At 37.1% G+C, this 13,860-nt stretch overlaps 1 protein-coding gene across 3 annotated transcripts in view; it reads left to right on the top strand.

Annotated features, from left to right (window-relative positions):
* The window catches only part of LOC147029563 (histone deacetylase 9-like), a 560,396-nt gene extending 554,879 nt beyond the window's left edge, over positions 1 to 5,517 (top strand). For all 3 annotated transcript variants that reach the window (XM_085872715.1, XM_085872718.1, XM_085872716.1), the window contains one exon: positions 3,807 to 5,517. In XM_085872715.1, coding sequence (XP_085728841.1) covers positions 3,807 to 3,846 — 40 coding nt within the window. In that variant the 3' untranslated portion in view covers positions 3,847 to 5,517. The remainder of the gene's footprint in view (positions 1 to 3,806) is intronic.
* The last annotated feature ends 8,343 nt before the right edge of the window (positions 5,518 to 13,860 follow it).

The following is a 13,860-nucleotide window of genomic DNA, read 5'->3' as shown; positions in this document are numbered from 1 at the left end:
GAGGCTATGTTTTCACCCCTGTCTGTTTGTCTGTCGGTGAGAAGGATATCTCACAAAGTTATGGACAGGTTCGGACAAAACTCAGTGGACAGGTTGGGTGTGTAACAAGGACGAATTGATTTAATTTAGTGAAGATAAAGTTCTGGATCCGGACAGGAGGATTTTTTTTTAATGATTCTTTGCCATTGAAAGATAGGGCCAAAAATGATATATAACACAATATCTCAAAAAATTGTGGAAGGATTATGACAAAACTTGATGGATGAGTTGAGTATGTGACAAGAACGAGTCGAATATATATATATATATATATATATATATATATATATATATATATATATAAATATATATATATATATATATATATATATATATATATATATATATATATATATATATATATATGTATATATATATATATATATATATATATGTATATATATATGTATATATATATATATGTATGTATATATATATATATATATATATATATATATTTTTTTGGTTAAGGTCCGGTTGCAGATCCGGCCTATCATTGGGTTACAAAATGAAACCGGTTCAGCCTGATGGAGGTGTGTGCTCTACTGAGTGGTGATATAGTTGTTGCTGTTGTTGTTGCTTGTTTTTTCTGCTTGAGCTACAAAACACAGTTCGTAATTGAGCAGTCGCTCATATATTGCCTATCCCGACAGTAGCCGCATGTGTATTTTTCAGATACCAATTTCCTTCTTCACTGCATTATGATTGACTATTTCAAGTGGATAAAGATGTAGCTCATCCATAATACACCAAAGCACAGAGAATTATAACAAGCTCGATCAATAAGTTTGTGTTGACTTTTTCCAACAATGCAATTCAGAAAGATATCCAGTTATCAGCCGAAAGAAAATGACATGTAAATTCTGATAAAAGCATCATCATCACCATCATCACCATCACCATAATCATCACCATCATCATCATCACCATCATCATCACCACCATCACCATCACCATCATCATCATCACCATCATCACCATCACCATCACCATCATCATCATCACCATGCACCATGCTCTCTGCAAAGCATGAGTTCTGCCAAAGCCCTTTATTGCTGAAGGTTACAATCCTGGATTGGTTGCCACTCCAACACAGGATATTAAATGGATGAATATGTTATTCTGAAAAAAAATACTGATCTCATGGTTTTATGACAGTTTTTAATCAAGGCAACCACACTCGGAGATGTTTATAGAGTCGTTCGTTCTTGTGTATGCAGCACTTGGCAGCTGTTTTGCATCACCTCTGACGGCATGACCATGCCACCGATACAGTGCCCCATGTTGATTAGAGAAGGCATTTAGAATTTCCTTGCGGTATCGTTGCACAATGTCAGTACGGTGCAGTATGTGGATGCAATGAGAGTCCAACAGGATGGCGCAGATGTAGCACACTTCCCTTTGAGATGTCTAGTCTGGGTTCGATTCTCGACCCGACTATAAACTGTCACCCTGGTGCTTTGCAGATAGGCAGAGGCATTATTAGGTGTGCGTACATCGGATGGGATGTTAGGCTATGGTCGTGATTGCCAGCATTTGCCCGTCGACGGTGAAGATCCAATGTTGTTATTTGCAAGAGTAGGTCATTGTGTGCCAACGAAGGTCTAATGCTGTTCGCCTTCTAACGGTAGCCCCAACGCACTCTTTCAATGTGCCAAAGGATCGGTAACCTACTGGGATGTGACATGACACCATTTATAACATTCCACCAGCTTCCAAAATATATTTAAACAGTTTTGTGGCCTGGAAACTCACACGTACCCACCAAAGCTCTGGGATGCCTTCCTAATCTATATTCTTCATGCAACTCTGCATGCCAAATTGTCATCACACATTTTCAGCAGATGCGACAAGCAGTGGCATTGAGAGAAGAAGTATTGCCTCGTGTAACTGGAGCTGCAAAATGTTTGTTTGCTCTTCGGACACGCTGGAGACCATGCTGACCCTGCCGTAAATGCGACGGCCGACGGATGCTCTCGTTGTTTTGAGGGCACGCCCGCGGTTGTTTGGACATGACACGAGTTCGGTGTCCACCTCGTTCTCACGACACATGCGCCACATGCCTCACAAGCTTTCACCCTCATGCTGCCCCCACGCCAGTACCATGCTCTGGTCACCAGCCCACACCTCATCGTGCTTACCTAATGAATCGGTCATTGTTCGTCTGTGTGGTTGTTTCTGCGGACTCTGTCACCGCAGTGATATATGTGCTTCAGCGGAGGTTTCCCCTGGTGTTCTGGAATCCACATTCGTATTGCCATTTCCTTGGGCAAGCATTTCCTCCCGTCTCATTCATTTCTGGTAACAATATATGAATAATGGGCCTCTTTCTCTCTGGGTGAAAATTCTATATCCGTACAAATATATTTCACCACCTTGTCCTTGTTAATTCTTTTCCCTCTTTTTCTCATGCTTTTGACATGTATTTTAAACAGTAGGATGTTTTTTTTTTCCTTTTGAAATTGTTTTTAATTGTTCCTGTGGATGGAGGAGGGATGAATCCATTGCCTTCTTAGCAGTCGTAGTTGGGGAAGGTATTTGTTATTTGTTCAGGTTTCCGGTACACAACGGCCTACTGTTTTTGCAAAAGACACATCGATGCTGGCAGACGGGTCCTCAGAGTTAACATCCAATCCCAGGACAGCACTCATTGATGCAACAACCTGCCAACAAAACGCCAGGGTGAACCAGGGTGACATTTGATAGTCGGGTCGGAAATGGAACCCAGACAAAACATCTCAAAAGGGAGTGCGCTCTCTCTCCGTGCTATCCTACCAACCCAAATGTTCATTTTATGCATACAAAAAGCATATTGGGGAACAGGATGGATTAGCAATCGCTGTCTGCTGTGTTTGATCCAATACATAATGATTCGACTAAACTGATCCCTTGTGCCGGGGGAACCGAAGACCCTGCATAATGGAGCAAACCTTCCTTTTAAATGAATATTTATTTTAAGTCCACTGTTGAGACACAATGTGGACATTAAATATATCGTTGTATCCATTGCAAATGTGAGTCTGGAAGCATAAAATTTATCCACCTTCTTCTTATTTTATTCCTTGTCATCTATAACTGCCTTGGTGTCTCAATAAGGTCACAGGTGGTGGATCTCCATGGGAGATCAGATGCAAATAATGAATTTTTTTCACAAAATTAGCATGAAAAATAGTTTGAATTTTGCCAAAAACTGTTTTCAAAACTATTATGTCATTGAGTCAACCAGACTTGAATGAATAATAGAGCATCCGCTACGAGTCTGGGAGGTCAGCGGTTTGATTGTGACCCAATCCGAGTCATACAAAAGACTAAAAATGGTACGTGCTGCTCCCTTGATTGACACTCAACTTTTAAAGTATAGAGCAAGGACAAACTCCAATGGTTGACATCCAGAGGGAGGAAGAAATTCCAAATTAATTGCTCCAATGAGTGTGGATAAAAAAAAAGCAACGTCACAAAGATGGCATCGCTGGTACCCAGAGTCCACGAAGAAGCTCAGTGGCTGTGTTTATCTGAAGTCTGGTGTTATCTCATGTATGTGTCTATATATGATTGTGTTATTTCTTTACTCGACTCCACTATGAGCCTTATACCCTGTAAAAAATAACATGCATTTGTTTCTACCCTTCCTTTTACATTTTACAGGAAGCAATTGCTTTCATCATATGCCAACTATAGATATTTAATACAAAGATTGCTTATTTTTCAAATGCAATATTCATCTGTGTGTGGTGTTGAAGGAAATCAATAAACCAATATCTCTGCAGGTCAACAGATGAGCTCATGGAGGACGATACTGTCGATTAAGAGGGCCTGGAGATCTCGAAGAAAATTGACCATGACAAGGAAGGCAAAGATTCTCTGGGAAAACTTCTGGCCAGCTCGACAATCTAAGGGCCTGAGATTGTACTCTTATTTGCACACAGGACTTACACAGACTTTGTGTCCTAAAAAAAGACTTTGAAGAAGTACCCTCAATATATGGATGAAGAAGTGGGTCCTTATGTTGTATTGCACACTGCCACCTTGGCTTGGGTCGTGCCCGCAATGCAGAACCTTCTCATCGAGACGCGTCCGACGTGACCCTATTCGGCCAGAAGCACGTAATGAGGTTGTGCAACGTACTTTTACGTAGTACTTAAATACCAATGCTGATTTCTGAGATCAGAAAGAACACTAAAGTAAACACCAATGGTTGAAAACATACCTGCCACTTTCCACATGTAGGTAAGTGTAAAAGAAACAAAACAAACTGTTGAAGCAAGAAAATTAGTTTTCGAAACACAAAAAATGGATTGCAAAGTTGTTCATTGTTGTCCACACACATTTGGCTTTTGAAACACTTAAACAATGAAAGTCAGTGTATAAAATTCCTGATGGTGGTGACAAAACTATAGCAGATGATCCAAATGAATTGCAAGTTGCAACACCAAAGAATGAAGTCCTTCCTTGAGTAAAGGAACGCACCAAATAGCTGCGTGCTGTAGCTGGAAATTAGACTTTCCAACTTGCGACCCCAGTGACAACATCTGTTCTTTCAATCAAGGCTTCGCTATATTCTGCACAATGTCCTCTAACTTTTAAAACTCTTTCACACGAGCTGATGAATGTCTAAGACTTTTGTTGGGCCACCTTATATAACAATCAATCAAACCAGCGTTTGTGGACTTTATCTCGTCTTTTGTAAAGCTTGAAAAAAAAACTGTTTGCTACTGAAATAGAGTATATCTATATGGTGCGTGATTGACAATGAACATCATTGTTGTTCTTTTGTTTGACCTATATGTATATTTGTATATATATATATATATATATATTTCCTGTGCCGTGGCCTTTTGGCCATTTCCCCCAAACCGTTAAGTTCGCAATGAAGTTTTCCGGTCGTAGTTCAAAATGGCTGAGTGTTTGCACTATTTCCAGTCGGAGTCATTCTACGGTTGATCCTCCCAAATATAAGCAGCAGGTGCAATTAGAGTTGGGAAGAGCTTCGTTTTCCGATCCAGGTCATATCTCGAGATTGCCGAGCTCTGATCGGGCTTAGCTACTTGGAAACTATAACCGCCTTTTATTGCTTCAAGGTCATTGTTGTGTAATATTCACAGGAATGTGGCAATCCATACTCCGCACGGAAGTGCCAGTTTAAACCGGGATTGCTTTTTTACATGATGGAGACAAAAGATGGTCTTTTTTTGCATAATGAGCGAACTCGGAGGAAGGAATTTCGTGGAGATTGTTTAATTGCCGAAGTCATTATGATTTGTGGTTCCAGCTGTTCTACTCCGGAAAGGAAACAAAAAGTTTTATTGAGTTGCATTTAAACGCTCGTCCCGCTTCTTCCATTTCCACCCGTCACTCGTTATTGAAAATAATCACCCACTTTGCAGTCATTCCTGAAAATGTACCTTTCATTCCTTTTTTTTGTAAGAATATACACTAGGCTGCCATCCTCTTCTTTTGTGTGTGTGGGGAGGAAGGGGGGGGGTGAAACAGATTATATATATATATATATATATATATATATATATATATATATATATATATATATATATATATATATATGTATGTATATATATGTATGTATATATATGTATGTATATATATATATATATATATATATATATATATATATATATATATATATATATATATATATATATATCTATATATATATATATATCTATATATATATATATATATATATATATATATATATATATATATATATATATGTATATATATATATGTATATATATATATATATATATATATATATATATATATATATATATATATATATATATATATATATATATATATATATATATATATATATATATATATATATATATATATATATATATATATATATATATATATATATATATATATATATATATATATATATATATATATATATATATATATATATATATATATATGTATATATATATATATATATATATATATATATATATATATATATATATATATATATATATATATATATATATATATATGTACTGTGGGGAAATGAGTTCCTTTTTGACTTAAATAATTTTATTCTAAATGCCATGTGTTTTTAGAATGTTGTGAATTTTGAGGTGTTCCAAACACTTTTCTTGTATATCAGAATGTGTGTATTTGATTGAAATTATGGAACGATGAGGTACTTGTACATCGCAACACCTTCTCTGCCTTTGGTGCTTTTATGCAAATGAGGTTCTTGTTTGCTAAAGAAAACACAGATAGTCCCACCCCCCCCTCCTCTTCCCCCCGAGCAACTTTTCTTCACTTTAATTTTGGCTCGAATTTTATGAAGAATAACTGAAACGCTGTGTTGAGATTTCCAAGAACTATAATTGGGTTTTTTTTGTATTTCTTTGTTTTTGCAATCAACCTCCGACTCAAGAGAGGTTGTTCCCCTATGGGCTGTTGGGCCACTGCCAGTCCCCATGAAATGAGCTGCGCAGTTTATCGTCTGGATGTGCTGTTGCTCTCGTAATCGTCACTCATCATCATCGTCCACAATCGTGGCCATACGTACGTGTTAATGGCCGCACACGGACCGTGGCTGCTCGTGCTTACAGCCATGCATGCTCCACATTCATGTACATGCCAACAACAGCCACACGTGCTTGTGATCGTTTGCGTCCATGGCGAAACAGGATCGCGACCATACATGATGACGTCCACATGTGTTCATGGCCCACGTGCATTATCACAGATGCACGTCTTCATTACCGTACATGATCAGGGCTGCACGTCTTCATCACTGTACATGTTCACGACCACAGGTGTTCACGACTATAAACTTGAAAACGGCCACACGTGTTTGTGATCATCGCATAATCATGGCCGCACAACTTCACGACCATCTATCATCATGGTCGTACATTTTCAAGAACATATATGATCACGACCACATTCATTCACGACCATATATGAGATCATTGCTGCATCTGATCATGGTCGCACGTGATCACGACCACATACGTGATCACGGTAGCATGTGATCACGAGTGTTCGTGATCATAGCTGCACACGTCGATGTTCTATCAGCAAAATTCCAGTCGATGTTCACTGAACGTTCTATCTGAAAACAGTTCAAATTCAAATGAATGTCTTAGTTGATTATCACAATTCTCTGGAAAGCTCTCTGGGATTATAGTTCCTAATTTAATAATTGCAATACTATGTCCTTTTTCTTCTTCTTCTTCTTGCACAAGTGATTTTTGGTATATTTTTGATGTCAAATAACTATTGAGTGTCTCATATACACATATATATATATATATATATATATATATATATATATATATATATATATATATATATATATATTTTATATATATATATATATATATATATATATATATATACATACATATGTGTGTGTGTGTGTGTTTGTGTGTGTAAATATATATATTGACTTAACAGAACAGAAGTTTGTATAGTTAATAGTCATGCATTGATTGTCTATAAATTAACTAAAGAGTGCGGTGTTCCAGGCAATACCTTTTACTGATTGTCACTTCAGTTCAGTTCTCACTATAAGTATGTCAAAGGTGATAATAAAATGCCTTGCTATATGACTCGGCTCATTTCTCTTTTGCCTGTTCTTTTATTTTATTACTTATAAAAAAAAATCATTTGGAGTGTTTTCCAGCGTAAATGGCTCGCACGTGCGCACGTCATTCGAAAAGAATGTTGTTCTTGTGAAAGGTGTTTTGCTTTGCAGCACACCAGTACCTCAAGCTGTTCAAAATGTACGATTATGTGCACGGTATTCTTTTTCGGGCAAAATTGCTGAATTAGTTAACACCACGAATATCCATGCGGAAAGTCCCACTTTCCTTTTACTTTATGCTCTTTATTGCAACGGCTATATCGAGTACAAAGTGATAGGACTTTCTTTGCAAAACTTAGCCGTTTAGTCAAAACATAACTCATTTTGAAACGCTTCTGTATTATACGTGACTTTCAAAATGAATGTAATCTGCCCCCATTATGCTTTGTGTGCATGCGCAATAACCCTTAGTATAGCAGCAACGATCATCAGGGCACATTATAATATATTGTGCATGCGAGATCGGGATCATCAGGTGAAATGGCTCACAAAGCTTCTAAAGGAAGTCAAAAATACTTGGAAAAGTACCTGAGAGAAAGGGGCATGTGTCTGCACAACAAAAGGGTTGGAGAACTTTCTCAGATCACCAAAAGAGCTGAGATCTTACAATGCAGACTCACAAGGAGGGGGAGTGGGGTGGGTGGGAAGCTATGAGGGCTATTATAAACTTTTATCCTCATCCAGATGCTGTGACAGAGAGACAAATCACGTGATTGCATTATGTTATTGTTATTATTATTATTATTAATACTAGTGGAGTACCCACCCTATCTTCCAAGCATGCAACGCATTCTTCTGATGCATATGTTTATTTTGGCAGTGTATAGGCAACTCACCTCTGTGGGCAAAAAAGCCCCGGGTTATGTGCATGAAGCAAAAACATAACTGCTGTTTATAATTCAAAACACCTCATTGTTCAGGAAAACGTGGGGACGTAAATACTGTCCTGTAAATGGTGGAGACGTGTAATACCCTCTCTCAACTGGAGGTGGCGGTATACGATACAGAGAATTTGCATCCCCTCCCCTCCCCCAAGACCACCAGCAAAGATAAAAACACCCCTGTACACTAATTGGGGTCACGCTGATCCCATGTAGCAAGTCTGGATATAATCAACCAAGAACTGTTGGAGGAGTATCGTGACAAACAAACACTGGTCTGTGAATTTTTGGAAGGAGAAAAGAAAAAAGGGGGAAGTGATTGTGAATTTAACGTTCTGTTTTAATTTACTCTTAACATAGTACTTTGCAAACGGGGACAGGAGCAACTCAGGCATGATAGGCCGAATGGCCTTGTCATGCGCCAAAGTTTCTTGCATATCTTTCTATGACGTTGTTAAGAACTGAACGAAATGGGGAGGGTTGTAGCACGTCAGGAGGCATTACTGTTGGTGATAAGCTGTTCTCCAGGGTATTCCAGATTGTCACTTGATTCATCGCTTGCTGCAGTATCCACACTTTTGTTGACAGTCTCTCCTCTGGGCATACGGTCTAACACTTTGTTGTTCAGTTCTAAAGTATCCTCATTTGTAACACTTGGTATAGCTCTATCTTTGAGTTTCTGAGCTGTAATAATGCTGAAGTTAATGTCACCATAGTGTTGTTCTGCAGGGTCTTGTGTTTTTGAAAAACACAGTGGAGGCAAACTTATCGTTGCGTCACTTCTTCCATCTCCTATTTCTAAAAGCCAGTCTGAAAATTCCTTCCAAATTTCCAAAACATATTGGAGGAAAAGGATTTGATGACATTGGAGAAGAAGAAGTAGAAGAACTGTTAAAGTCCCGTGGAGAAGAACTGTCCACTGAAGAACTTGAAGAACTTGAAGAACTTGTGACCCAGACGTCTCATGAAGAAGAAAATGAAGAATTTGATGAAGAGCCAGAAAAGGCAGAATTAACCACCAAATTGCTGGAGGAGCTCTTCAAGGCAACAAAAACTGCCCAAGAAATTGCTGTAAGGATAGATCCTTTTGTGGAAAGAAGCCTGAAGTTCAAGTGGGCCATCGAGTCAGTTTAAAATCCCTACACAGAACTTCACAGGGAGTTAAAACAGAAGTAAAGGCAAAGCAAGTGCCTATAACACATATCCCCAATTTCCCCATACGTTTAATAATTCCTCCAACACAAATTCCTCCAACGCGAGGTTATCCCAGAACGTATCCCTCGCGTTGGAGGAAGTTTTATTGTATTCATGTCTCTATTTTTAGGTGGTTCCCCAACTTCTCCACCAAATATTGCATCAATCTCTGTTCTTGATGTAGGTGCATTAAATTGTCTCTTGTCTAAGTCTGGGTCCTCCCAAAAATACCCTGCGCACACTCATTGTTGGGTTGACCTGGGTGATTTCATGCATTTTCTGATATGATTCAGTAACTGGGTTAACTTATCACTGCAGCTCATCCAATTGTTGCATTACTTCGGCCATACACCCTTGGTTTGATTGGGGGTTTTTTGCCATTTTGCTGTTGCTTCAGCAGAATCGAAAAAAAAAGTTGTCCATATCCTGGCTTATTTGCCTCGTTTGTATTGGGCGGAGAGACCAAATGGTAAATCTGGCGTGATCCCCTGTAAGCACCTCTTGTAATAGAGTAGGTGTCTCAAACAGTCGGTCACGTGAAACATTTCTGTCATGACAACATTTAGTGTATTTATTCGATGTGTTCAGCTCATGCCCCCAATATCTTGTGCTGCAGTGCTCTCATATTTTTTTTGTCAGACACTTCCACATTGACTAAAGCTTGTTGATTATATTTTAATTTATGAATGCTTTCTGATTGTTGTGTGATTTTTGCATCCAGTAGTTCAACTTGATTAGGCCCACGGCGCTTCACTCTACTTCTCGTTTCCATTCATTCTTCTCTTTCTTCGATATTCTCTGTCTGTCTTTGTCATTGTAGAGTTTCATTTCAGTCTCTTAGTCTATTTGATCTCTCCTCTGAGGTTTAAAAAGCATACCTTTGACGGTTCCGCAGAGTTCTCTCATATGGTTCAGCCATGTTTACACTTTGGGCAGTGTTATGGGCGGTGCAGCATTATCATTTTAAAGAAAAGCACTTTGACGTAAAAAATACACCTTTGTATCAGATGGAATGAGAGGTATGCGCTGTGTGAGAACAGTATAGACCGAGTTCGATCCATATATTACTTTTGTAATTTGTGATGTGTTCTTGAAGATGCGTGTGGAAACATACCTGAGGTTAAGGCTTTCATCTCATATATATATAAACCTCATTCTAACCACTGACTGATGTTAAAGTTCGGCACCTTCCAGGTGACATTGAAAGCTGAAATGTTGTGTGCCGACAGACATAGAAGCCGATACACCAGGAAAAATCACAGAACCATTGGGAAGTATCCGGAAATTAAAAAATAAACAAATGAAAAAAGAAATGCAGATGAGTGACCCGAGACAAATGGGGAAGCATGGTGATTTTGCGTGCTGATGAACATCGAAGCCGATACACCAGGAAAAAATCACACAACAATCAGAAAGCATTCATAAATGAAAATATAAATACATGAAAAAAAAATGAAAAAAAATAAATGAAAAAAAACAAATGCAGGTGAGCGACCTGAGACAATGGGGAAGCAGGGTTCATTATTCCTTGCAATGTGTAAGCATACCCTTGTAATATATATATATATATATATATATATATATATATATATATATATATATATTACATATGCATACTGTATATATATATATATATATATATATATATATATATATATATATATATATATATATATATATATATATATATATATATATATATATATATATATATGTATATATATATATATATATATATATATATATATATGTATATATATGTATATATATATATATATATATATATATATATATATGTATATATATATATATATATATATATATATATATATATATATATATGTATATATATATATATATATATATATATATATATATATATATATATATATATATATATATATATATATATATATATATATATATATATATATATATATATATATATATATATATATATATATATATATATATATATATATATATATGTATATATATATATATATATATATATATATATATATATATATATATATATATATATGTATGTGTATATATATATATATATATATATATATATATATATATATATATATATATATATATATATGTATATATATATATATATATATATATATATATATATATATATATATATATATATATATATATATATATATATATATATATATATATATATATATATATATATATATGTATGTGTGTATATATATATATATATATATATATATATATATATATATATATATATATATATATATATGTGTGTGTGTGTATATATATATATATATATATATATATGTATGTATGTGTGTATATATATATATATATGTATGTGTGTATATATATGTATGTGTATATATGTATATATATATATATATATATATATATATATATATATATATATATATATATATACATATATATACATATATATACATATACATATATATATATACATATACATACAGTGGGACCCGCTTAATAGAATCACTTTGGGCCGGACAAATTTGATTCTAATAAGCGGGTGATTCTAATATCCGAGTTCACCAGAGTTGTGGAGTATCAAGCGGATCAAATGTCGAGTACACATACGGAGACAAATACTCAGCATTTAGTTTGATTTATATGACACACTTGCTCAAAACAATGTAACTTACTACTGAAAATAAAACAATTACACGTGCAGTACATATGTACTTTTCAAAGCAAAACAACATAGGTTTGTCGATGAGCCTACTCTGTAATGAAAAAATTGTCGATTGTTGCCTGCTTTAATGAGTCTGTGGCAATGGCGGTGACCTCCTTGTCAAGTTTGCGCAGGAAGGCCATGTCACTGAACCCATGTGATAGCAAACCAAGCCTGATCGTCTTAGCTGCAGACATCATTTCCTTGATGGTCGGGACAGAGATCTCCTCTTCCTCCTCTTCCTCCACTTTAGTGTCGGCGTCATAGTCTGCGTCAGTAGCAATTCCCATTTCGCGTTGGACTGCCGAAACGATGGCTTCGTCTGTGACATCATCGTCTGTGGTTTGGAGAGTGGCGTCCATGTTGACGAAGTCCTGCCATTGGTCAGGATCCATTTGAAGAGGGTTGGCTAACTCGTCGTCGTCATTGCTCTCGACCCTTTTGCCTTCGCTTGCCGCTCCGATGAAAATTCCTCCTTTGCGCCAGCAGTTCACTATGCCGGTAGTCTTCACATCATTCCATGCTGCGTCCGTAAACAGCATAGCGTCAAGGATCGTTATCTTTTTCGCCAAGTCACTCGCTGTCATTGCTCCATCCTCGTTGTCAATCTCAGTGAGCACTTTTCGTAGCATGGCACGGCGGTAATGAGCTTTGAATGAACGGATAATTCCCTGATCTAACGGTTGAAGAACAGAGGTTGTGTTCGGCGGGAGAAAGGCCACAGTAATGTTCGACAGTTGAAGTGATTGGGGATGTGCCGGACAGTTGTCGATGAGAAGCAACGCTTTGTGGTCATGACGCCGAAGCTCGCGATTCCACTCATCGAGCCATTCAGTGAAGAGGAAACCTGTCATCCATGCGGAGGAATTGGCTCTGTTACGAACTGGAATTGTTTTGAGGCCTTTGAAACACCGTGGATTCTTGCTTTTACCAATACCGAAAGGAAGACGCTTAGCACCAGTCATCGAGCAGCAAAAAAGCACCGTGATTCTTTCCTTTGGCTTTTTCCCACCGCAGTGCTGATCTCCCTTGAAGAGGAACGTTCGGTCTGGTAAGGCCCGAAAATACAACCCGGTTTCGTCAGCATTCCAGATCTCATCAGCCGTGAAGCCTTCTACGAGATCTGGAAACACGTGGTCCAGCCATTGTTGTTTCCCTCCTACGTCAGCCACCGCTGCCTCTCCGTGAAGTTTCTTGTGGACGATTCCATGTCTTTTCTTGAACCGGTCAATCCAGCCGTTTGTCGCACTGAACTTCTTGTTGTTGAACTTTTCCGCGAACTGAGCCGCTTTCTCCCGCATCAGAGGTCCAGAAAGCGGTGCTTCCTTTTCTCTAGAAGTTTGAATCCACTTGACCATTGCTGATTCGACATCGGGTGCGTTGCCGCTTCGATTGCGTTTCTGAGAAGA

This window comes from Eptatretus burgeri, chromosome 3 (genome assembly GCF_056783735.1).
Source record: "Eptatretus burgeri isolate ZD-2024b chromosome 3, Ebu_testis_v1, whole genome shotgun sequence".
In the NCBI taxonomy this organism is placed as follows: Eukaryota; Metazoa; Chordata; class Myxini; order Myxiniformes; family Myxinidae; genus Eptatretus; species Eptatretus burgeri.
The sequence above is the reverse complement of the archived record's forward strand: the minus strand, read 5'-3'. Positions and strand labels throughout refer to the sequence as shown.